At 43.3% G+C, this 25082-nt stretch overlaps 1 protein-coding gene across 1 annotated transcript; it reads left to right on the forward strand.

The window, feature by feature from the left end:
• Positions 1-8236: 8236 nt before the first annotated feature.
• On the forward strand, positions 8237-20239 carry APOH (apolipoprotein H). The gene is made up of 8 exons (XM_045489496.1): positions 8237-8354; positions 8980-9156; positions 10938-11034; positions 12108-12184; positions 14259-14447; positions 16440-16619; positions 18253-18450; positions 20091-20239. The coding sequence occupies exons 1-8, from the start codon at positions 8291-8293 to the stop codon at positions 20144-20146; spliced, it is 1038 nt and encodes a 345-aa protein (XP_045345452.1). The 5' UTR covers positions 8237-8290; the 3' UTR covers positions 20147-20239.
• The last annotated feature ends 4843 nt before the right edge of the window (positions 20240-25082 follow it).

Genomic DNA, 25082 nt, shown 5'->3' on the forward strand with positions numbered 1-25082 from the left:
CCGGGACTCCTTATAGGCAACAATCAAGTCTTACGTGTTTTCTGAAATTCTAAAATCAACCACAAAATACAGCTTAGTAAGGGCCTAGTAAGTGTTTGGTAAAAAATGAATGAATTCACGGAACCCAGAGTTAATCCAGAAGAGGTCTAGAAGTTGCATAGTATGGAAAGTATAGACGGCAGTCTCACTTTGGCAAGAGGTAGAATCCTATCAGGTGTACTTAAGTAAATATTGATACTCTAAATCAGAGGGTCTTAGCTCTCACTGCAATTATAATTGCCTGAGCACTTAAAAAATTTACCAATGCCTAGACCCTGCTCCTAGAAATTCTGTTCAATCTTTCTCTTTCTTTCTTTCTTTCTTGCTTTCTTGCTTTCTTTCTTTCTTCCAATAGTCTGGGACATTATAATGTGCAGCCAAGGTTAAAAACAGCAGTTCTGGATAAAGATTGAAGTTGTAGTATATAAAGACATTAGCAAGGTAAAAGCTCTTTCCATGTAGGGAATCTTAGAATTCACACAAAGATGTTTCGGTGCTGACCGAGGCTGACTACGTATTTCTAGAAGTATAGAATCCTGCCCATTAAGCCCTGTGACATGTTCCTTTATCCCCTTTGCAATTATGTTCATCATTCCTGATAGATTCTGTTATCATAGGAGCAAAGGGACTTGCATCTTTCCACTGGGAGTTTGTTGGTGGGTGTTGGCTAGACTCCCACTCCAGAAAGAGACAATATTGAGAGGTTTTTTGGAAAATCTGAACTGTTGCTAAATGTTGAATGTTTTGGTCAAAGTCTCTGCTTGTGAAGTAAATAAGAACACTTTTGAGCGTATGATGCAATGTGATTTTAAGAATACAGAACCTTGGACTCTGAGTCTAGGTCTCTATAATGTAATTTACAAAGCAGAATAGGGAAGGATATGTAAACCCATGAAGAGTTTCAAGTACAAGTTCCTATCTTTCTTGTAAAACAGATGTTTTCAAGTATTCTCCAACTTAAGTGTCTATGTGTCTGTGTATTCCTGTTCATGGTTAATAAAACAATACACTAAGTGCAACATTAAATCCAAGGGTTGGCTAATTAGTGGGGTGTATAAACCCCAACAATACAAAACAACCACTTGATTTGCCAAAATTCCTTGGGTTTTTTCCCTTCCTTTCTTTTTTTATTAAAACAAATTTTTTTATGTTTATTTATTTTTGAAAGAGAGAGAGAGAGAGAGGGAGAAGAGAGAGTATGAGCAGGGGAGGGGCCAAGAGAGAGGCACACACAGAATCCAAAGCAGGCTTCAGGCTCTGCGCTGTCAGCACAGGGTCTGACGTGGGGCTTGAACTCACGAGCCATGAGATCATGACCTGAGCCAAAGTTGGGCACTTAACTGACTGAGCCACCCAGGCACCCCTCTTTTTTATAAAAAAAAGATTTTTAATGTTTATTTTTATTTTTGAGAGAGAGAGAAGAGAGAGAATGCAAGTGAAGGAGGGGCAGAGAAGGAGGGGGACAGAGGATCCTAAGCAGGCTCTGTTCTGACAGCAGAGAGCCCCATGTGGGGCTTGAACTCACGAACCATGAGATCATGACCTGAGCCAAAGTCGAACGCTCAACTGACTGAGCCACCCAGCTGCCCCATCCTTGGGTTTTTGCCTTAACGGTTTTTCCATTCGCTCTGCCAAACTAAACTTCAGTGGTAAGTTTCAATGTGTCCTTAAAATGTCACTTAACCTCGATTATCAGCCAGCTTCCTGGTTGTTGTTGCAAGTTAGTTACTGTGAGTTGAACTATGTGCAGGAGAAGATAGACCAGACTACAGGCCGACCCCATGGTGCCGAAGGGACGCGGGACAACGACTCACAGACGGAAGATAAAGGATTGCATTTCCTCTTAAGACTCATCGCGAAGGCTGTTCATTAGACCCGTGTGTGTTTTTGGAAGAGTTCTGAGAACATCTTGTAATTCTCACACACGTTCAAGTGGCTGTGCACTCAGGACTAACAGTAATTCTAATGTATTCATTGTGCACATCGTCCTCCGTTGTCTTTGTATTTAATTGTACACACAAGGGAAAATTTTACTCGCCAAAAAACAAAAAAGACCCTCCATCAAACCCCAAACCCACGTGACTCCCCTCATAACCTGTCAGACTAAGTTGGATTTAGTTGTCTCTTCATTGGCTTGTTACTATAATTTTGGCATCCTTTCCCGAAGTCTAGTAGTTGGCAAATGAGAGCTGGATGTCAATGGTTGAAAAATAATGTGTAGACATACTATGCGTATCTACTTATAGCCACTTCTCTTTATATACATACACACACACTCACACATATACATATACACACTTAAAATGGAAAAACATTCTGTCCATTACATTGTTCTTTTTTCCTAAGTTTACATATTTATTCTGAGAGAGAGCGCAAGTGGGGGAGGGACAGAGAGAGAATCCCAAGTAGGCTCCTTGCTGCCAGCTCAGAGCCTGATGCAGGGCTTAAACTCATGAACCGTGAGATCATGACCCGAGGCGAAATCAAGATTCAGCCACTTAACCGACTGAGCCACTCAGGCACCCCTCCACTACATTGATTTTAATGGGGTGATGCAAAAAGGTTGAGGCCTCGTACAGTTTGGTTTAAGAACAACATCTCATTGGGGCACCTGGATGGCTCAGTCGGTTGAGCGTCCGACTTCGGCTCAGGTCACCATCTCGCCGTCTGCGAGTTTGAGCCCCGTGTCAGGCTCTGTGCTGACAGTGCTCTGGATTCTGTGTCTCCCACTCTCTCTGCCCCTCCCCTGCTCATTCTCTCTGTCTCTCTCAAAAATCAATTAACACTTAAAAGAAAATTAAAAAAACAACCCTACCACCCTCAAGGAAACCATGAAAAAGGCACGTATTCCTTTCTTTTCTTTTTTTTAGTTATATGTTTAATAATTTTCAAATTTCAAGTAGACAGAAAATTTCCAAGAATAGAACAAAAGCCTCCAAATACTCTGTACCCCAAGACCCCATTCAACCTTCACCAAACATCCTCTCACTCTCTTGCTGCACGAGCTTCACACATCTCCCTAGGCTCCCTCCGTCTTTCTTGCCTTTCATGGCCTTTGCCTCTTTGAAGATTACAGGGCAGTCATTCTGCATAATGTCCTTCAACTTGAGTATGTGCAATATTTTCTCATGACACAACCCAGGTCACTATGGTTTTGGCAAGAATATTGTAGAAGAGATACTCTGTTCTTTCCATCACCATCTTCTCCGGGGGGCACGCTACGTCAATGAATGTGCCCACCATTCATGGTGGTATAATTCTGATTATTTGATTAAGATAGTGTCTGCTGAGTTCCTTCACTATAAATTCCTTTTCCCTCTCTTTGTAATAAATACTTATTTTAAGTGGAGACACTTTTAAGGCTATACGAGCATCTCATTTCTAATCCCACCAATACCCTTGAGGTTTAACATCCACTGATATCTGTTGCCAGCGTTAAATATTTCTGTGATGATTTCCAAATTGCAATTTTCTGATTCCAGTATTCCTACCATAGTAATTAATTGGCATTCTACCATAAGGAATAACTTTCTTATCTTCCCATATACTTGTTAATATGTTCATTACTATCAACATGGACTCATTGATTCCTGTTTTAGTCAATAGATTATAACTTATTATTGGGGCGCCTGGGTGGCGCAGTCGGTTGAGCGTCCGACTTCAGCCAGGTCACGATCTCGCGGTCCGTGAGTTCGAGCCCCGCGTCAGGCTCTGGGCTGATGGCTCAGAGCCTGGAGCCTGCTTCCGATTCTGTGTCTCCCTCTCTCTCTGCCCCTCCCCCGTTCATGCTCTGTCTCTCTCTGTCCCCCCAAAAATAAATAAACGTTGAAAAAAAAATTAAAAAAAAATAACTTATTACTATCATTACTTATTTTGAACCTCAAATTGTCTCCTCTTTGACTATTGAGAACCTCTTCAAATGACTTCTGGGTCTTTTTAACATGTCCCTCTCATTCTCTGAGCATTATCTGAGTTTCTCTTCATCACATGATGTTCCAGATTTGTCTAACACTTTCCGGTCCTGGAATCGGCCAATTTTCCAAGGAGCCTTCGTACCCTTTCACAGATAGTTCTGTTAGAAACCAAGATCTAGGCACTAGGTATGGTCACTGCTACTGAGTATCTTGTCACTCCCAGGCTACCTTAGTGGAAAGAGGTGGGAATCATATGTATGTACAGGTATACATGCATATATACACACGGACGCACCTTTACATCTAAAATTGCTGTCTCTGTTTCTGTCTCTGCAAAACTTGTACTGATATCTCCACTTTCAGTCCAACACTACAGGGTTTGTTTTAGTTTTCTTCCTTCCCCATTGCTACTTCTCCTTACCAGCAAAAATCTTGACTCCCTAGTATATTTGCCTGCTTGCTCAATCCCTTGTATGTAGCCACTCCTGTGACAACACTGGGCTGTTATTGTCACAGGGGTCAATGTGACTGCCCCACTGGGTCTGCCCCATGACTTTTGGACAGAACTGGGAAGGAAGGACAAAGGAAGGGAGGGAGGGAGAAAAGGAGGGAGGAAGGAAGGAAGGAAGGAAGGAAGAAAAGTGGGCACTCTTTTTAAATTGAGATATAACTAAGTTACAGAGAGGGAAGGAGGCAAACCGTAAGAGACTCTTAAATACTGAGAACAAACTAAGGGTTGATGGAGAGTGGGAGACAGGGGAAAGTGGGTGATGGGCACTGAGGAGGGCACCTGTTGGGATGAGCCCTGGGTGTTGTATGGAAACCCATTTGACAATAAATTATATTTAATATAAAAAAATAAGTAAAAAAGAAATAACAAATAAATTAACGTATAATTAACATATAATAAAATGCACAGATCTTAAATGTTTAATTGGATGAGCTTTTTTTTTTTTTAACGTTTATTTATTTTTGAGACAGAGAGAGACAGAGCATGAACAGGGGAGGGTCACAGAGAGAGGGAGACACAGAATCTGAAACGGGCTCCAGGCTCTGAGCTGTCAGCACAGAGCCCGACGCGGGGCCTGAACTCACGAACCGTGAGATCATGACCTGAGCCGAAGTCGGACGCTTAACTGACCGAGCCACCCAGGCGCCCCTTGGATGAGTTTTTAAACTTATTTCATAAATTACTTTTTAACTGGAAGTATAGCTGACACACAATGTCAGATTAGTTGCAAGTATACAGCCTGATAACTGTATACGTCATGCTCTGCTCTCTACAACTCTCTACAGCTGCCACCTGTCACCATACAGCGCTCTGACAATACCATTGACTATGTCCCCCATGCTGCCCCTTTCATCCCCGTGTCTTATTCATCCCATGACTGGAAGCCCGTACCTCCCACTCCCCTTCACCCATTTTGCCCCCCCCCCCCACCTTATTTGCCTCTGGCAGCCATCAATTTGTTCTCTGTATTTATGGGTCTGTTTCCACTTTTTGTCTATTTGTTTTGTTCATTTGTTGAAACATTTTTTATTTATTTTTGAGAGGCAGAGAGAGACAGAGCGCGAGCGGTGGAGGGGCAGAGAGAGAGGGAGATGCAGAATCCGAAGCAGGCTCCAGGCTCTGAGCTGTCAGCACAGAGCCGGATGTGCGGCTCGAACTCCTGAACTGCGAGATCATGACCTGAACCGAAATCGGATGCTTAACCGACTAAGCCACCCAGGCGCCCATGTTCATTTTTTTTTTTTTTTTTTTTTTTGAGAGAGAGAGAGAGAGACTTTTTGAGAGAGAGGGCACAAGTGAGCAAGGGGCAGAGAGAGAGAGAGAGAGAGAGAGAGAAGTAGGGTTTGTGCTCACGAACTGTGAGATCATGACCTGAGCCAAAGTCAGATACTTAACCGACTGAGCCACCCAGGCACCCCATGTTTGTTCATTTGTTTTAATTAAACGAACCTTGGGGCGCCTGGGTGACTCAGTCGGTAAAGTGTCCGACTTTGGCTCAGGTCATGATCTCACAGTTCGTGGGTTCGAGCCCCGCGTCGGGCTCTGTGCTGACAGCTTGGAGCCTGGAGCCTGCTTTGGCTTCTGTGTCTCCCTCTCTCTCTGCCCCTCCCCCGCTCATACTCTGTCTCTATCTCTCAAAAATAAATAAACATTAAAACAATGAGTCTTGATAATTGTATGTACCCTAGTAGCACTCACCTAAAAGAAAATAAAGAACATTCCTTCCCCTCCAGAAAGTCCCCTCCGGTGAGGGTGCACACCCATCGGCAAATACCGTTAAAAACCCCTCTTCTGCCACTGCTCCTCTCAATGTCTAGCACCCTAGCTGCATCTGTTGCCAAAAATGCTTTCTTCTCAGTTTCACACTTTTTACATTTTCTCCCTGAGGCCCAGCCCATTTGGTGTCTCTCTCTCTCTTTCTCCATTTTGCTCAGGTAGAACAATTTGACCCTGCCTTCTTCAGTTTCTCTCTTCTCCACCCATTGAGGGAATTCTCCACAACAAAGTAGCGATGTGAATGATCTAGAAAACAGGAATCCTTCCCCTTCCAAGGACTCTGTGTGTGTGTGTGTGTGCGTGTGTGTGTGCGCGTGCGCACGCACGCGCCTGCTCGAATGTTCATGGGAAGATTTTGATTTAATAACAAAGAGGAAGGACCACCATTATTTTATATTAGTGGCCCCTATACTTTTCCTCTTGTCATGGAACACGGTGTTCGTTAGAAGCATAGTTTAAGAATCACCGCCTGACAAGAATATTTCTCAAACTGATGTGTGTCGAGCAACTTTAGACCTGTGGATATAAACAAAGACCATCCAAATGAGAACCAGCAAAGGTGATTTACTCAGAGCTTGCCGTAACAAGGGAGTCCGCCATCATCATTTGTGTTCGCCAGGGACTCAAAGTCGGGGAAGTGGTCCAACTTGATAGCGTTTGTACAAAAAGGGCAAATTTCAAGTATTGCCTGATGGGAGGTTGTGGGTATGACAAGGACAACGGGGGTGGACTGACTAGAAGCTGGGCATCCTGTGTGATTGATTAAAGAACATATTTGACTTTCTCCAGTTTGTCCTAAGTTGGGCCAATTGCTATGGAGGTTGTCGTTTGGCTTGCTGGATTGGTTGCTACAGAAATTATGGGTCAGAGTTCTAGTTTTTTTTTTTAAATATATATATTTATTTTTTTTCGAGAGAGAAGGAGAGAGCAGGTGAGAGGCAGAGGGAAGGGGAGAGAGAGAATCCAAAGCAGGCTCCGAGCTGTCAGCGCAGAGCCCGGTGTGGGGTTGAACCCACAAACCATGAGGTCACAACCTGAGCCGAAGTCAGAGGCGCAACCTACTGAGCCACCCAGGTGCCCCAGAGTTCCATTTTTATATATCATCTGGCCATTGTCCACTTGTCTATTCAGTCCCTTAAAGCAAAGGATGCATGAGAGAACTAAGAAATCATGGCCGGTCCTCTCTGAACCCTCCAAGCAATGGCCATTTTCTCCTCCTACTCACCTTCTTTTCTTCTCTGATTCCCAACTTGTAACTTCATGTCAACTTTCCAATCCCTAAACCAGATCTAGAAATCTGCCTGGACAGAGTTGAGAAGTATTGAGAATGACGCATGGTGTTGATTTGATGTGAGGAGTTTGAGGAGTTAAGGATCGCTTTAAGGTTGCGCCTGGAGCTCCCAGGACGCTCTTGTTACTAACTAGGTAAAACAGGAATCTGGGAGAAATCATCACTTTGTGTGTGTGTGTGTGTGTGTGTGTGTGTGTGAGAGAGAGAGAGAGAGAGCGCGAAGATGCTGAACTCGGTTTTTTAGGCGTTATATAGTTCTAGATGCCTCCATGAGGATGTTCCTAAGAATCACACATCTGGAAACTGAAATATCATTTTAGAGGTGTGGAGACCAAAACCAGAGATGGTCCTACGTTTCTATGTCAAGGTTGTCGGGGAAGCAGGTGTTCCAGTCTTCTGGTGCGCCACCCAAGTGCACAAAATGAAGGATGGACGATGAGAAGGTTGGATTAGAGGCTGGACCATCTGGGAATCACCAGGATTCTATCAGAGGCAATAACACACCGTGTTGGGCCATTAAAATCAATGTGACAAAGACAGAAATCGTTTGCCAAAGATTTCACAACAGACTCACAGAAATGGAGGTAAATGATTAAAGAATGTAGGTCTCAGAGTTCCTTTCGAATTGTGGTATTTTACCTTCTATTTACAGAGATAAAAGTACACAGAAAAAAGGTTAATATTTAAGCACTTTTCTATTTGCAGCCCTCTTTTTAGTGGAGGAAGCCACTTTGGTGGTGCCTGTGTGAGTCATCCACAATGATTTCTCTGGTGCTCGTCTTGTTCTCGAGTTTTCTCTGCCATGTCGCCACTGCAGGCCGGAGTAAGTACTCTTTGCTTTTGCAAATATAATTAATATATCCAACCCCCTAGTACGTGACAGGGATCGATGATGTTAATTTAAATTCTCTTTCGGGTGGGGGCGCCTGGGTGGCGCAGTCGGTTAAGCCAGGTCCCAATCTCGCAGTCCGTGAGTTCGAGCCCCGCGTCAGGCTCTGGGCTGATGGGTCAGAGCCTGGAGCCTGTTTCCGATTCTGTGTCTCCCTCTCTCTCTGCCCCTCCCCCGTTCATGCTCTGTCTCTCTCTGTCCCAAAAATAAATAAACGTTGAAAAAAAAATTAAAAAAAATAAATAAATTCTCTTTTGGGTGGATGCTGGGGAGACTGGATTGATACGGATTCTTCGATATTGCCACACTTAAAGCTCCTCCCTGAGATATTCAGGCAATTGAAGTCTCAAAGTATTGACCTGTAAAATGGGGATAATGAGAGTACCCTTCAAAGGGTAGTTGAGGAGATGAGATGAGATATAGCCTATACGGAGAATTTGGTACAGAACTTGGCAGAGTTATTATTGACGGCATTAAGTAGTTTTTTCATTTACGGGCTAGCTGAGTTTAAAAATGCAAATGTAGATTTCTTAACTAACCGCTTTGTGCTCTATTTCAGCCTGTCCCAAACCAGATGATTTACCATTTGCCGTAGTCGTTCCAGTAAAAGCATCCTATGACCCAGGGGAGCAGATAGTCTACTCTTGCCAGCCGGGCTACGTGTCCCGGGGTGGGATGAGGAGGTTTACATGTCCTCTCACGGGAATTTGGCCCATCAACACCTTGAAGTGTATACGTAAGTCAGTGCCTTCTCTCACATGCTCCCCCCCTCATTGGGATTCTGGACATGTGTGGGGATAACCTACCTCGTCATGCTCAGGGCACGGTGAGCCAGCAGAGCCGAGGAGTGGAGGGCTGTGAAGAAACAAGAGGGCTTGGGGAGTATGTCCACTGGAGGGGAAACCAAGGGCGATGGGTGCTATTTAGAGAGGAGGAGGTGAGCATAGCCCAGAACTAGAAGAGATGTAAAAAAGAGACCTACCGGGGGTGCTCGGATGGCTCAGTTGGTTGAGCGTCCGACTTTGGCTCAGGTCATGGGTTCAAGCCCCGTCTCAGTCTCCGTGCTGAGGGTGCAGAGCCTGCTTGGGATTCTCTCTCTCCCGCAGTCTCTGCCTCTCCCCTGCTCGCACGCACACACTCTCTCTCAAAATAAATAAACTTAAAAAAAAAAAAAAAAGAGAGACGTGCTAGGATAAAAGAGAGGGAAACACTGCAGAAGTGATAAAAACGTGCAGATACCCTGAAATGTAGACAGATGCCAAAGGGACTCACGAAAAAGCAAAACACGAGGAATCATCAGATTTTTGGACTTTGCCTCAACATGAAGGCAGATTTAATATAATCATATCATGCTTTATAATAAATATAATTATATAAATAGAATATGATTCTATAACCATAATTTATAATAAATTGTAATATTTTATATAAATACAGTATAAACATTTAAGTATAAACTTATTGCTACTGCCTTATGGAGGATGGTTGCATTTCTTTATTTCTCAGAACATGGTTCTGTGATTTACGCCAGCATTACTTTTTACGGTCAAATATTAAGCAATCAACCCAATAGAATTTCTGGCCATTTTGTGGAGAAATTAAGCAGTAAAAATAACTATATGGACCTCTCTGAGCTCTGGTTATTTGGTCGTAGGAACACGACCTTTGTGAAAAATCATACATTTCGTACAAGTGATTTTAGTACGCTTTTTAAAATTTTAAGAACATTTTTTAAATGGTTATTTATTTTGAGAGAGAGAGAGAGAGAGAGAGAGAAAGAGAGAGCATGAGCAGAGGAGGGACAGAGAGAGAGGGAGAGAGAGACAGAGAGAGACAGAGACAGAGAGAGAGAGAGAGAGAGAGAGAGAGAATTCCAAGCAGGCTCCATGCTGTCAGCACAAGGCTGACATGGGGCTCGATCTCCTAAACCGTGAGATCATGATCTGAGCCAAAATCTAGAGTCGGACGCTTAACTAACTGAGCCACCCAGGTGCCCCAACTTTACTATGCTTTTTGACTGAAAAAGGACTAAATGTTATTTTTAATGGAAAACAGTTATAACATTATAGGGGAAATGTTTTATTTAAATCAGCCATAACTCTGAAATAGTAACAATTTTATTTTTTGTCAAGTTACTTTCCACATATAGTTTTGCATCACTGCAGTGAGTAGGTGCCATTCTGTATTTTTCTATTTTCGTCAGCATAGCACGAACACTGACTATCAAGGTCTTTGTAATTCATATTTTGCTGGCTGCATAAGAGTTCAACTGTTGGTTTCTCACAATTAGTCAAATCAGTCACCGGATGGTAAACGTTTAGCCTGTCCAGTTTTTGTTATTTGAGGTGCAATGTGCCCCTTGGGGGCGTTAGTTATCGTTTAACTAATTTTGCGTAATTTTCTTAGACTAGTTACCAGCAGAGTTATTGGATCAAAGAACAGGAATGAGTGTATATGGTTTTATTTTAATGAAAAATTCTATAAATTAAAATGTACTTTTCTATCTTCAATTTACAGCCAGAGTATGTCCTTTCGCTGGAATCTTAGAAAATGGAGCTGTACGCTACACAACTTTTGAATATCCCAACAGCATCAGTTTTTCTTGCAATACCGGGTAAAGACTTCTAACAGATGTGGAAGAACACTTCTGTGCCCTTAAGCTAAATATCAAGGCATATTTAATTTGTAGCCTTCAGCCTGGACTTGCTGAAAACAAATCGATTTTAGTCCTGCTTTTAACTATCCCGCAGTGGTGTTGGGATGGGGTAAGGGATGGAGAATATAACAGCTAGTAAAATATGAAGTCACTAGTGAATCAAACTTTCCTTCTCCTGATTAATTACTCATCTGAGGAGGTACATTGGAACGATTAAAACTGGATGATAATTCTTTATAATCTCTGAGACAAATCTTGGCATGAAGGTTTAAATAGTTTAGGATTTGGACTTGGGCTTTAGTTATGAACCTGATTTGATTGACTGACTTGGGAGTCTCTAGAAGGTTCTTTGGTGAAGGTTGGGAGCATGATGATGTAGAACATGGTCCTGTCAATCCTCACATGATAAGTACAGGATCCCCAGCAAGAAAGCACATACGGTCGGTCGTATAGCTCATTTGCCTTATGAGCAAAGACAGTGGTGTTTGAGCAAAGACAGTGACGTTGTTAATTGCATGTTGTTTGCACATTAGGGCAAAGTTTTACTTAGGGTTCTTGTTTGGGATTGGAAATTAAGAAATACTATGTGTGAAAGAGAAATGGACTCCTTTCATCTGAACACCAATTAACTGTGGGCCTGATGAAAAAGGACCTTGAAACGATTGGCTTTGAGGAGACAATGCTATATTTTCAGTGGAAATGTACTGCATTGTTTTCACCCATTTGTGTCTGTGGAGTGAATAGTTTTGGAAAATGAATAGTAGCCATAGCTCAGTTTGATTCACTTTTGGGGGTTTGGTTTCTACATGCACATCTACGGAGCACTCTCATTCCTCAGTGAGTCCCCTGCAGCCCTGAGGTGGGAGATTTGATGAACCTCCAGTGAGTGCTGAGCTCCTCAGGGAAACTGCATTACAAAATGGGGAAGCCGTCAGCAGCATTAATCTGAAGCAGTGCTCAGTGGAGAAGACATTTGAGATGCCATCGATGGATCATATTACTGCTTGATGGATTACATGTTCTTTTTGCAGGTTTTATCTGAGTGGAGCTAGTTCTGCTAAATGCACTGAGGAGGGAAGATGGAGTGTTGACCTTCCTGTCTGTGCTCGTGAGTCTGTGGGCCCCCCGTTATGGGGAGAGCGATTAGCTGGTGTGCCTGGGACTTTGCTGGTTTTAGCACTGTACGTTCCAAGCCCCGGAAATCCTTCCATCCTGGCTCCATTCGATGGCCGCTCATCCTTCTGGGGAGGGTTCATCTGGATAATCCTCTTATCTCAGAGAATGTAACAACCCCTTTGGACTGACAACAGGGGAGCGTTCTAGTCGTGAACACATTTGTATCCCCCACCTGGTAGAGGCAGGGATACCTGGGTTTACTCATTCTGTCACTATCGCGGTGGTTTGGCAAGAGCTTGGATTTGTGTGGCATTGGTCAATCAGGGACTGCCACCATTTGACTAGAAGAACTGGAAGCAGTGAGATCAAACATCTTCCTCCCAGTCTGGAACCTCATTCACCCATGTATTCATTCACCCATTTATGTATTCTATAACCGTGTAGTGGGGACCTCATACGTGCCATAGCCGGTTCTCAGCACTGAGGCTACATGGCTAATGGAGACTTCGGTCTGCCCTTAGCAAGCATGTCTAGCGATGAGGGAGAGACGGAAGCAACCTTAGCAGGGAGCTTAGACTCCATCAAAGGGCCTTGGATCATAGGAGCAGAGTGGGATTCCTTCAAAAAACACTGCTGGTTTGTTCCGGGGACATTCACCCGTGCAACCAGTGTCGGCTCTGGGCATTGCTTACATAGGGAGGGATGTTCTGATGTTCCCTAACTCGTGATTCATAGGAGTCCCATCTTTGCCCAGGAGGCCCGCACATTCCAATAACGGTTATGGTTCTTGAACATTCCAGAGAGGTCTGTCCTAGCAAAAGCCAGTGAAAAAGTAAAGCAATTTCAAACAAATGAGAGTTCAAGGAAATGTGAACTACCAAAAAAAAGTGTTTTTTAAGGATAAATTAAGTAGAGTTTTTTACTCAGTGGTAAGAATCACCATGGTTCTTTTTTTTTTTTTTTAATTTTTTTAAATGTCTTTATTTTTGAGACAGAGAGAGAGAGAGAGACAGACAGACAGAACGTGAGCGGAAGAGGGGTAGAGAGAGAGGGAGACACGGAATCCAAAGGAGGCTCCAGGCTCCAAGCTGTCAGCACAGAGCCCGACGCGAGGCTCAAACTCGTGAACTGTGAGATCATGACCTGCCCTGAAATCGATTGCTTAACCGACTGAGCCACCCAGGTGCCCCAGAATCACCACGGTTCTAATAGTTTCCCTCATAAGCAGATTTATATTGATTATGTAAAGTCACTTTTTCTTCTTGGTTGCAAACACGAAGCCTACTTTAGCTGCAGCCTAATCTAAATGAGTGCTTCTCACACTTTACTGTACATGTGAATCACCTGGACATCTTGTTAAAATGCAGATTCCGATTCATGGGTCTGGGGTCAGGTCTGAGCTTCTGGAGTTCTAAGAAGTTTCCAGGCAAAGCCCATGCTGCTGGTTTACGGATCACACTTTGAGCAGCAGGGAGCTAGATAATCCAAATGAAATCACATCCTTGTCTGCACTAACTTCCTGGACTTATTGAAACCCCATCTTAGTCAGGTCAGGATGACAGCCCCTGTGTCTCCACATAAAGCCACTTATGTGAGCTCCATACATACAGAGGGCAAAAGCAGGACATATTCAGTAGGAACAAAGAAACATGAACTAGCAGTGGGACGTCGAAGTCACAAATGACTTTGTACTGAGTGCCATCATCAGCAATTAATGCAGGATGGTCCTCTACCAATTCTGACTTCCAGAAACATCTTCCAAGGCGGCATTTGGATCAAAGACTTATGGAAACGTATGCATTGTGTTACCGTCACAGACAATATTGAGAAGACTTGGATTTACTTCATTTTTTTTTTTAGTTTTTTGACTGATACAGACATCTGATTTTCAGATCATATTTTCCTTTTTGACTTCTACAATTGGTTATTTTTACCGTAGCATTTGATCAAATTTTGCATTTTCTCAAGTTAATCTTTGTTTGTTTTTTCTTTTTTTCCATTCTGGAAAGAGTATCTTTAAACGACTCAGCTATTTTCATAAAAGTGATTGTGCCTTCTTTTTCCAGCTGTAACCTGCCCTCCACCAGCCACACCTAACTTTGCAACACTTAGTGTTTATAAGCCATTGGCTGGAAACAACTCCATCTATGGAAACAAGGCCGTCTTTGAATGCTTGCCACACTATGCCATGTTTGGAAATGATACAGTTACCTGCACGGCACACGGAAATTGGACTACATTACCAGAATGCAGAGGTAGGTGCAGTGACAAGACAAAATTAGCATGACAGTGTAGAATCCCATTCTTGAAAAGTATGGAAAATTCCATGATCGTTGAGTGTTTCCGGCGGCCTTTTCCAAGAAATGTTTATTGGCATCCACCATGCGGATAGGTGTTGGGGATACCAGATGAATGAAACCTGGCTTCTCACCCCAGAAGAGATATATATAATGCAATGACCTGTCTGGGGCCACCTGGGAGAGCTTCCCAGAGACGTGGAGAATGAGCGGAAGGCATGCCACAGGGCTACAGGATGCGGAAAGTCAGGGAGGCGTGAAACAACAGGGTGTGTGCACGGACAGCTGGATATCATGGTGAGGTTGGTCAAGAGAAGCCAGCGTTATAGTGGGGAGTCCTGGGAGACGAAGGTGAAAAACCGGGCTGTAGTCAGATCGCTACAAGCTTTTATGGTGTCCCTAAATTTAAGAATCACGAGACTATTCGATTTAAAAAATTGTCAAAATTCTTCCCCTTTTAAATTGACCTATCATTGCTATCTTTGAATTTGTCGACTGCAAACCAAGCAAACAAATTGTAGAGTTTATCATGCCCACCAGGAATTATACTAAGGACTGCTACTTTCTCCTATGGTAGATATTATAGATATCTCTCGAATGATTCAAAACATAAGTGCTTTTTATCATGGGGAACTACTACTACTAATACCTAGCACCTTTTGTGGGACTTAAATCCTGGGCCACATACTGGTCTCATGTTGTACGTGTGTCACCTCGTTTAATTCTCCCGAGTCCTAAGCACTAGGTTCTTTTTTTCCTTCTTCACCCTTTCACCTAGATGTATCAACTGTCAGCATGTTGTGACTTTCTCTGTCTCCCTCTCTCTTTCCATAGACAGATGCTTTTTCTTCCTGAACCATCTGAAAATAAAGTGACACATCTTGACGTAAATACTTACCCATAATACTTCAGCACGAATGTCCTGAGAACAAGAACATTGTCACTGTTGACAAGACATTTACCGTGTGTTCCGTTATTACCAATAATAACTTAGGCTATTATAATAATATAAACAACAACATTTATGTCATATGCAAATTTCCCCCAACTGACCGGGAAGTGTTTTTTATCCACGTGTTTTGTTTTACATGGGGTCTCGTCAAGCATCACATATGCGGTGTAGTCTCCTTCGGTTAAGAATGATCACTTGCCTTTTTAGTTGTCTTTCCTAGACATTTTTCAAGAGTACGGGCTAGTTGCCTTGTAGAATGTTCCATAATCTGAATCTGGTTGATTAGATTCAAGTTAAATGGTTTTGTTAAGATTCCTTGATAATCCTCGACTTAGTCAATTACGACATGGGGGGTCGTAAACCGGCGCTTTCCATCTTTTCTTCTATTTTTAATTAGCTTGCGTTCTTCTATAGACAAGGGCTTTGCTTTTCTTCCTTGGGCTGTTTTTGTTTGTTTGTTTGAAGTATTATTATAGACTCAAGGATTCAAGTGCCAGGAAGCAGCACCATGTTTTTTCTTCACATTTCATGCTGGCTTCTCGTATAGACTGAAGACATTCATAAGAATTAGATTTAACATTTGAAATCCAATAATGGTGTGCTAGTATGCGTGGAGGGAGTCTTTGTGTTTTAATTTCATGGTTTGTTGATTAAAAGAGACGGACTCTTTTTTTTTTTTTTTTTCTTTTTTCAAACCCACCCTCTTAGACTGCATGGAGACGAGGTATGGAATAAATAATACCCTGTGATTGTATAAGATCCCAAAGAACTTGGTAGCTCACCGATTTACTTTCAAAGCATTGTTGCTTCTTTTTTTGATATCTAGGGGCTTGTGAGCTCAAGATAAGAGGGACAGAATGAAGCACATAGAAATTCTATTGCAGCTACAGGAGCACCCAGTGACTCAATGGGGGTAATGGAGACTGGAATGTAACTATTTCATAAGCGACAGTCTACTATTTGTCATACTAATATGTTTTATTGAATGCACTGTTTAGAAGTAAAATGCCCATTCCCATCAAGACCAGACAACGGGTTTGTGAACTATCCTGCAAAACAAACGCTTTATTACAAGGATAAAGCCACCTATGGTTGCCATGATACATATGTCTTGGATGGCCCACAAGAAGTAGAATGTAACAAATCTGGAAACTGGTCCGCTCAGCCAAGTTGTAAAGGTATGAGATACGGGTGTGGTCTTCACACATCTTGAATTTATCCAGTGGATTGCCCTCACTTGCCATTTTTTTGTTCCAATCACTTTCTTCTTGTTGCTCAGACTCCCTTCACGGTTATTGGTATGTGAAGGACTTTAGGACTCACATGGGCACGGGGAGCTTCGTGCTTAGCAAGCTTGTTTGAGATGAGACTGTGGGAGATAAACAGACCCTTTGCAAGCACTGATCCCATGGTGGAGGATTGTATGGGTTTCCTGTGCGCGTCCTTTTCCGCTTCGTTCGAGTGCAGATTCTGCTCGTCGTGGCAAAAACCAACCACACATTAAAAGCTAGTTCAAGGAAATGAGGGTTTATCATAAATGAGCAACAGGCAATCACGTGGACATTGAAGGTGAGGAAATGGAATACAACTGGTCCTCCTGAGGATTGAAAATCAGGCCCCATTGCTACTCTTTCCATATCTCAGTGGCCCTGTGGTCTCTCTCATCCCCATGTGTCCCTGCTTAGTCACCTCAAACCTGGCTGACTCTGGCGGACGTCTCAACCAAAGACTTATCACTAACGGGCGTCTTTTCCTGGAAACGCTGGTTCCTTTTCAACTAGGTGTCTGTCCTTGATCCTGTGTCACGCGTATGCAAAGGACAACCTGGCACTATATTTCTGCTCAGGTTGCTGCGGGGCTGGGCAGCTTGAGCAGAAAAGGAAGTTAGGCACAGCAGGAAAAATGATGTATACTTAGTGTCTTAGGTTGGAGTCCCCTCGAAGCAGAGCCTGAGACAGGGATTCAAGTGTAGATGATTTATTCAGTGAGTGTCTCAGGAGAGAGTGAGGCCGGAGGAATAGAGTAGGGCACTGCTTCCCAAACTTCACTGTGCCCCAGAATCACCGGGGGGCTTGTTTCAACACAGAGTTTCTGATTCAGTAGATATGGGATAGCACCTGAGAATTTGCATTTTTACCAAGTTCCCAGGTGTTGCTGCTGCGGATCCAGAGACGACGTTTTGAACAAACGTGTGGTCTCAGCTGGAGTCTAGTTTCAGTCGCTCTTGGGAGCTGCTGGACCATGAATTCTACCCCAGAGTTGATCCCACCAAAAAGCATCGGGACCTGCTCTCTGTATTCCTCTTATCAGTCGTCATTGGCTAAAGGCTGTTCCCTCGGTGTGGGGACTGATTTGCTCCCAGGAGAGGTGGCTCCCTTAAGGCTGAGGGCAATTTTTCAGAGAAAGGAGCATCTGTGAGCTGTTATCAGCCAACTCTCACAGTGGCTGATGGATGGTGGCACTGCCTCAATGAATGGGATCTAAGTGGGACAGTGGAGGTTTATATGAAATGGCAGTATCTGGTGGAAGTCCTTTTTCACCGGAGCTAAAATCTGATGCGTCTGTGTTGACCTTCTTAGGTGGCTGCTGCGGGGGGAGCAAAGGCCATCTTGGAAGCCGTAATTAACGGTTCTGTTAATAAACAACTGCTACCAGCAATGACACTGACACACTCACTAGGAACATTCTTGGAATCTTCTTGTCCTGAGCAACTTGTCTCCGTTGTACTAATCTATTGGTTCAAATGCTGCATTGTCCCCAGAAGGACTAACTGAACTCCTAAGTCTTGATTACAGATATTCTCTCTTTCAGCTTCTTGTAAATTATCTGTTAAAAAAGCTACTGTGCTATACCAAGGAGAGAGAGTAAAGCTTCAAGAGAAATTTAAGGATGGAATGCCACATGGTGAAAAGGTTTCTTTCTTCTGCAAAAATAAGGAAAAGAAATGTAGCTATACAGAGGATGCTCAGTGTATAGATGGTACCATTGAAATCCCCAAATGCTTCAAGGGTAAGTCTTACACTGGTACTTTTAGTAGGATTCCACTTGACCCTCACCATAATAAGTACTTGTATTACATAATGGTCATAAGAAGCCATGTCAGTTTGGCCACTGGATTTTTAAATTTTTTTTTTCAACGTTTATTTATTTTTGGGACAGAGAGAGACAGAGCATGAACGGGGGAGGGGCAGAGAGAGAGGGAGACACAGAATCAGAAACAGGCTCCAGGCTCCGAGCCATCAGCCCAGAGCCTGACGCGGGGCTCGAACTCACGGACCGCGAGATCGTGACCTGGCTGAAGTCGGAGGCTTAACCGACTGAGCCACCCAGGCACCCCTACCACTGGATTTTTAAAAAGAGAGTACGGGCAGGAGGAAAGAGCAGGACAAAGCGATAAAACGATCCTTTCCTCCGCTTGTGTTAACATTCTCCTTTCCAATTCTTTCCCTTACAATTCAGGGTTGCGGTTTTAGTCAATGAATGTTGAGGTGAATTATGCAATCTTGCATAATTCCAGATTAAGCTCCAATCATAACAGTAATAACATTGAATGAAATACTGAATACTAACAATATTCACCACCTCTTGTTCCCCGATTACAGAGAACTCACCCCAGTTACAAAGTAACTCATGGTAATGATAATTGGTATACAGATCTTCTAACATTTTTTTTTCCCCTTTTGTCAGCAATTCCCAGAGTTTGAAAAGTATCCAGTAGAGCAAAGTATTCATTAGAGCAAAAATATTTTAAGGAAGATGGGATTATCTTTGTGTGAGATAAAGAAGTGTATAATGAGCAGGTTTTAGAACGGCCAACCTTTACAGTTTTCAGGGTTAGTGTTTAAATATCTTTGTCACTGTGAAGGAAGAGGCCAGAGGCTGAAGCTATTATTGGCTCCAAATATAGAAGTGCTCCAAGAATGTTGACAGCCTATACTGGGCAGGGAGGTTAGAGAAGAGAGGGGTTTGAGAAGTGACCAGCTAGAGATGGAGAAGGGAAGGATAACTAGTAAACCAAATCCACTTCGGAGGTTTGATTATCAGAGATATCCATGCCGTGGAGTAAGCGCTCCAACGGTGACAGTTATTCTAATCACAAATAGTCAGAAATGCACTGGGTAAATTGTTGTTTTTCGAAATATAGCCGAGCCCTGGTGAGATGTGAAATACTGAAATTGACAAAGGACATTAAGCCTAGTGCAAATCAGTACACAAAATATTACAAGAGGATAATTAAAAACAACAACAACAACAACAACAAAACACCAAACAGAGCTTTGTTGATGTATTTCTTCGGGCTATTGTCTCTTACAGCGTTCAGACAGATGCCGTGCTGTTAGTGCATGGGAGAATAAATAAAAGGCTGATACAATGTTGTTTTTTTTTCTTTTAATCTTGACTGTCAGAGTTACACAGAACCTTTTATTTTCTCTCTCGGATGTGCGTGCCTTATCATCTCTGTGATGTTTTCTGCCATCACTTCAACCTTTAACATAAATGGTTTTATTCACAAAAACATAAATGGCTTTATTCATACAATTAAATTTTTTCCACACGTTTGTGCAACGTATTTGATTTGGCTGAGCTACTTGCCAAATTTAAGAAATGATTGCTCCTCTTAGAATCTTTGTCTTTTCCTTCCCAAACAGAACATAGCTCTCTGGCTTTCTGGAAAACCGATGCATCCGATGTGAAGCCGTGCTAAACGGGTTTACAGAGTCAAAATGAAATGCCACGCTTGTATCGGTGTTTGTCCAAGGAACATAACGGAAGTGGGAAAATAAAGTGACTGAACTTACTGCCTCTGTCACTGCGGCATGGTGGCTGACTTCACTTATGTTAGCTGGGTCAAAAACACGAATACGCGGAACACGGCTAAGAAAGGGAAAGTGTACCCGATTATCCAGAAACTCCATTCCCCTCTCCCTCACTGTACTCTCAAATGCTTTCACCTAAGGCAACTGCAGTATTTTTCATAGAATGCTCCAGAGAACCGTCACATGAGCCCTCGGCGCTGCCTGGCGGTCTTAGCGCATTTTTCTAGTTTGTTCACTCCCTTCCTCTCCAACATGGCTACGTCTCTTCCAAACCCTCCTCAAACCACCTTCTCTCCCCTCTCTCTCCTGATATTCTTGCTCCTATGTCACCAAGAAAATAGAAGACCTTAGAAAAAAATCTTCCCATGACCAAATCTGTCAACTTAGCCAGGATCTGTACCAGGTTCCTTGCCCTCCATCTTGTTGCCATGGATAAACTCTTGAGTTCCCATCTAAGGGCAAACCTTATTCGCTGGACCTCATGCTCCTTCTCCTACTTAAGGACTTTGCCCCTGCCCTGAGCAATATTACATTTTAATTTTTTTTCCATTCCGTTGGACCATTTCTATTAGTATATAAATGTACAGTGATATGACCCATTACAAAAATCCTTCCTGTTGACTGACATCTTCTTCTAGCTACTGCCCCAGGGTCTCTTTATTCCCAGTTTATAAAAGTCCTGAGGGGCGCCTGGGTGGCGCAGTCGGTTAAGCGTCCGACTTCAGCCAGGTCCCGATCTCGCGGTCCGTGAGTTCGAGCCCCGCGTCGGGCTCTGGGCTGATGGCTCAGAGCCTGGAGCCTGTTTCCGATTCTGTGTCTCCCTCTCTCTCTGCCCCTCCCCCGTTCATGCTCTGTCTCTCTCTGTCCCAAAAATAAATAAAGGTTGAAAAAAAAAATTAAAAAAAAAAAAAAAAGTCCTGAAACAAGTTGTTTCTCTTTGCCAGCTCCACAAATATCACCCCTCACTACTCCTGAAATCTATCTCCCCGTAGCCATTTCCTAACTGATGCTCCTTCATCAGGATTTGACCTGCTTCCCTGTGGGGGTGTGGGGGGTGGGGCAGATTTCATCTACAAGAAATTTCTCTGTTCTTCCTCCTTTCCTTCCCTCCCAGGTGGTCATTCAAAATCTCCACAATCCCGTTACTTAGCCTTAAAAAACAATTTTGCTTTTTCTTCCTCAATCCTTTCCTTCTGTATTTCTTATCTACGCCTCCCTCTCTCTCTGGGTATTAGGGGTTGGGTCTGAGACTGTTGTACCTCCCTTCATAAACCAAAAAGTCCTATTTTAGGATTTTGCTGAACAAAAGAGCCATCCACTCTGGACTTCCTCGCTTAGCACAAAGTTTTAGACCGACTGTCTTCTTTAACTTGCTGCATATTAATTTTCAAATGGGCCTCTCCCTCATTCCACCTCACAGGTCTAGGAATGGCAAGACAGCAGTAAAAGTTTTAGAACATCTCCTCCTGCTCTAGATATGATTGCAAGGTTTGCTCCAGAAAAGGAGAGAATATATATATATATATGTATACATATATATATATGTATACATATATACATATATACATATATATTTTTTTAACATTGTATCTATTTTTGAGACAGAGAGAGACAGAGCATGAGCAGGGGAGGGGCAGAGAGAGAGGGAGACACAGAATCCGAAGCAGGCTCCAGGCTCCGAGCTGTCAGCACAGAGCCCAACGCGGGGCTCGAACCCACGAACCGCAAGATCATGACCTGAGCTGAAGTTGGATGCTTAACCGACTGAGCCACCTAGGTGCCCCAAGAATATATATGTATTTTATTATCCTCCCCTTGGTTGAAAATACTTTTCCAATTAATTTTATTATTTCAAAATTTAAAAATACATAGGAAAACATTTAAATTGCTCACTTTCCCTCAGCTCACTTGAACAGAGCTAGGAAGCAGTGATAGTCAGTAATGATTTTCTTTGGCATCTGTTGGTTGGTTACTGGGGACCTTTGTAATGTAGAACTGAGCTCTAGGACCTTTTGCTCAATCTCTGAGAGCCTTTTAATAAAAACTCAAAATTAAGCTTTCCTATTCTTTCACAAGGTCATTAACCTACTGGGATCAGCAAAGACATAATCCAGAATTTTTGAAGTCCTATAGTCCAGCTTATACCCAATGAAGGAACATACCCAATGGTGGATTCTTTACTTAAGTATTTATTTCCCATGACCTATTTCAAGGGTATGATCAGTAGGATATGTGGCCACTTACAATGGGTGGTGGTCCTGTACTGGGGGCTGGGATGGGGAGTTGGGACTCGAAGCCCCCTGATGTATCATATACCAGGCACTCCCCTTCAGTTGTTAAACCGTGTGAAAGCAGGATGGGAGGTCTTATGGGAAGAGCTGGTGGCCTCATGGTTGGTACTCAGAACTTTTGGGCAACAGCCATCTACCGATTGGTGTAAGCTTTTCAATATTATTTCATTGAAGCCATACCTGCTTTCAAGAAGATTTGGGACATCTGGATGTTGAAAGGACACAAACAACATGAAAATAAACCACAGAGGGGTGCCTGTGTGGCTCAGAGGGAGAGAGAGAGAGAATCCCAAGCAGGCTTTGCCTTTGCCAGTGTGGAGCCCAACGTGGGGCTTGAACCCATGAACCATGAGATCATGACCCGAGCCGAAATCAAAAGTTGGACGCTTAACTGACTGAGCCACCCAGGTGCCCCATGCTGAGCAGAATTTAATGAAGTCCAGCCTATCAATGATTTTTTTCATGGATTGTGTCTTTGACATTGGACCTAAAAAAAGAGTTACTATACCCAAGATCATCTAGATTTGCTCCTGTGTTATCTTCTCGGAGTTTTATAGTTTTTCATTTTACATTTAGGTCTAAGAGCTATTTTAAGTTAAGTTTAGTGATGGATAAGATCTGTGTCTAGATTAATCTTTTTGCATGTGGATGTCCATTTATTCCGGTACCATTTATTGAAAATGACTATCCCCGTTCCATTGAATTGCCTTTGCTTCTTTGGAATGTATTTACAGTGGTCTATTTCTGGGCACTCTATTCTGTTCCCTTGATTTGTCTATTGTTTTGCCAATACCACACTCTCTTGATTACTGTAGTTTCGTGTCTGTTATTTGCTAACACCCAGTGTTCACAATGCCCAAAGTTCCCGAGCCTAGCACTCCAATTAAAAACCAATTTTTTTTAAATGTTTATCTTTGAGACAGAGAGAGACAGAGTGCGAGCAGGGGAGGGGCAGAGAGCAAGGGAAACACAGTATCCAAGGCAGGCTCCAGGCTCCGAGCTGTCAGCACAGAGCCCGACGCGCGGTTCGAACCCACAAACCAAGAGATCATGACCTGAGCTGAAGTCAGCCGCTTAGGTGACTGAGCCACCAGGCGCCGCTCCAATTTGAAACCTACAGTACGTCTCTACCTCCCACCGCCTGAGGAAGGTGAGCCTGCTCCAGAAAGAAGCTCCTAGAATCTAGTAGGTCTGTTGAGGATGGCCTTTTGTACCATTTTGCTCATTGGGAGGCATTTCAGGCTGCTAGATAAGCTTGGTTTCCTGAAAAATTAATCAGAGCAGGCTTTGAAGCTTAGGCCATAGCATCGAGTCCTCTAACTTAACGATACTTTCATAGAAAGAAAAATCTGCTATTTTGGCAACCTGAGGAGGCAATTTGGATTAGAGGGTCCCATCCATAGAAACTGCCCCATTGCAGGACCCTATTTAGTGAGTCTGTGGTCCACTTAGCGACATTAGTAGGTTCTCTTTCCCAGATGGTTTTCTTCTTAGGTCAACAGGTTGCCTGTTATCAAAATTCAGCTATGCCCTCTTCAGCCAGCGTGCAGTGATCTCCCCTGCTGACAGTCCAGGAAGTACTTCCCTCCTCCCCACAGGCAGCCAGGTGGAGAAAGAGTGAAATTATGGCTAAGGAGCTGGTTGGCATCCTATATTCTGGCATGGCTGAATTTGTCGTCCCATGTTACGGGACAGTAATTAACTAGCGACTGCAGACCCAGTCGATGCTCTAAGCTGGACATGGCCAACGAGGCCTTATTTCAAGACATGGAGGTCCCTAGATGGGTTTCCCGATGACTGGCTTTCTTCTCGTGGATTATGGCTGGTTAGGCTTCTAAAAGCAAAGGTGTCCATGGTTTAACTCTTCCTCCACGCTGTCCGATAATATCTGCAAGAGGTTTATAGTATTCGAGAATGATTTCTCTCGTTTCTAAGACACTGATCAATCTCTCCACACTATAGGGTCTCGTTTCTGAGTTCCCAAACTCCAGAATAAATATTTGTCGGTGAAATTTCCCATCTACCCGGAGGATCATTTCCCCATATTAATCTCTAAGGGAAAGAGTAAAAAGATAAAAGAAAGAGAGAAAAGAAAACAGCCTGGAATGTAGGCCAACTGTGTGTGTGAATGTGTGATGCCTGTGTTTATGTGAATGTGTGTGTGTGAAGGAGTGTCGTGTGGTTGGTGTGCACACCTGTGAGCAAGTTTATATCTCAAGCGGTAGTGTGTGTGTGTTCATGTGCGGGTGTGTTGTTTGAGGGCATGTGAGCACGTGTGTGTATGTGCGATGTGCATACATGAATCTGCGTGTGAATGTGTGCTGCATGGGTTCACATGAATGCGTGTGCGAGGGTGTGTATGAATGTGCAACGTATGTGTGGACATGAATGTGTGGGCGTGCGAGAGAACTCGTTCTTTGTGTGCAAATGCTGCCTCCCAGTGGCATCTACTACTTTTAAAAGTGCTTGCAAAAAGGCTGGGAATGAAAAGACAGGCGAATTTCCTTGCGGCAAGCAAGCACGGGGCAAAATT

The sequence above is a fragment of the Leopardus geoffroyi genome, chromosome E1, assembly GCF_018350155.1.
Source record: "Leopardus geoffroyi isolate Oge1 chromosome E1, O.geoffroyi_Oge1_pat1.0, whole genome shotgun sequence".
Lineage (NCBI taxonomy): Eukaryota > Metazoa > Chordata > Mammalia > Carnivora > Felidae > Leopardus > Leopardus geoffroyi.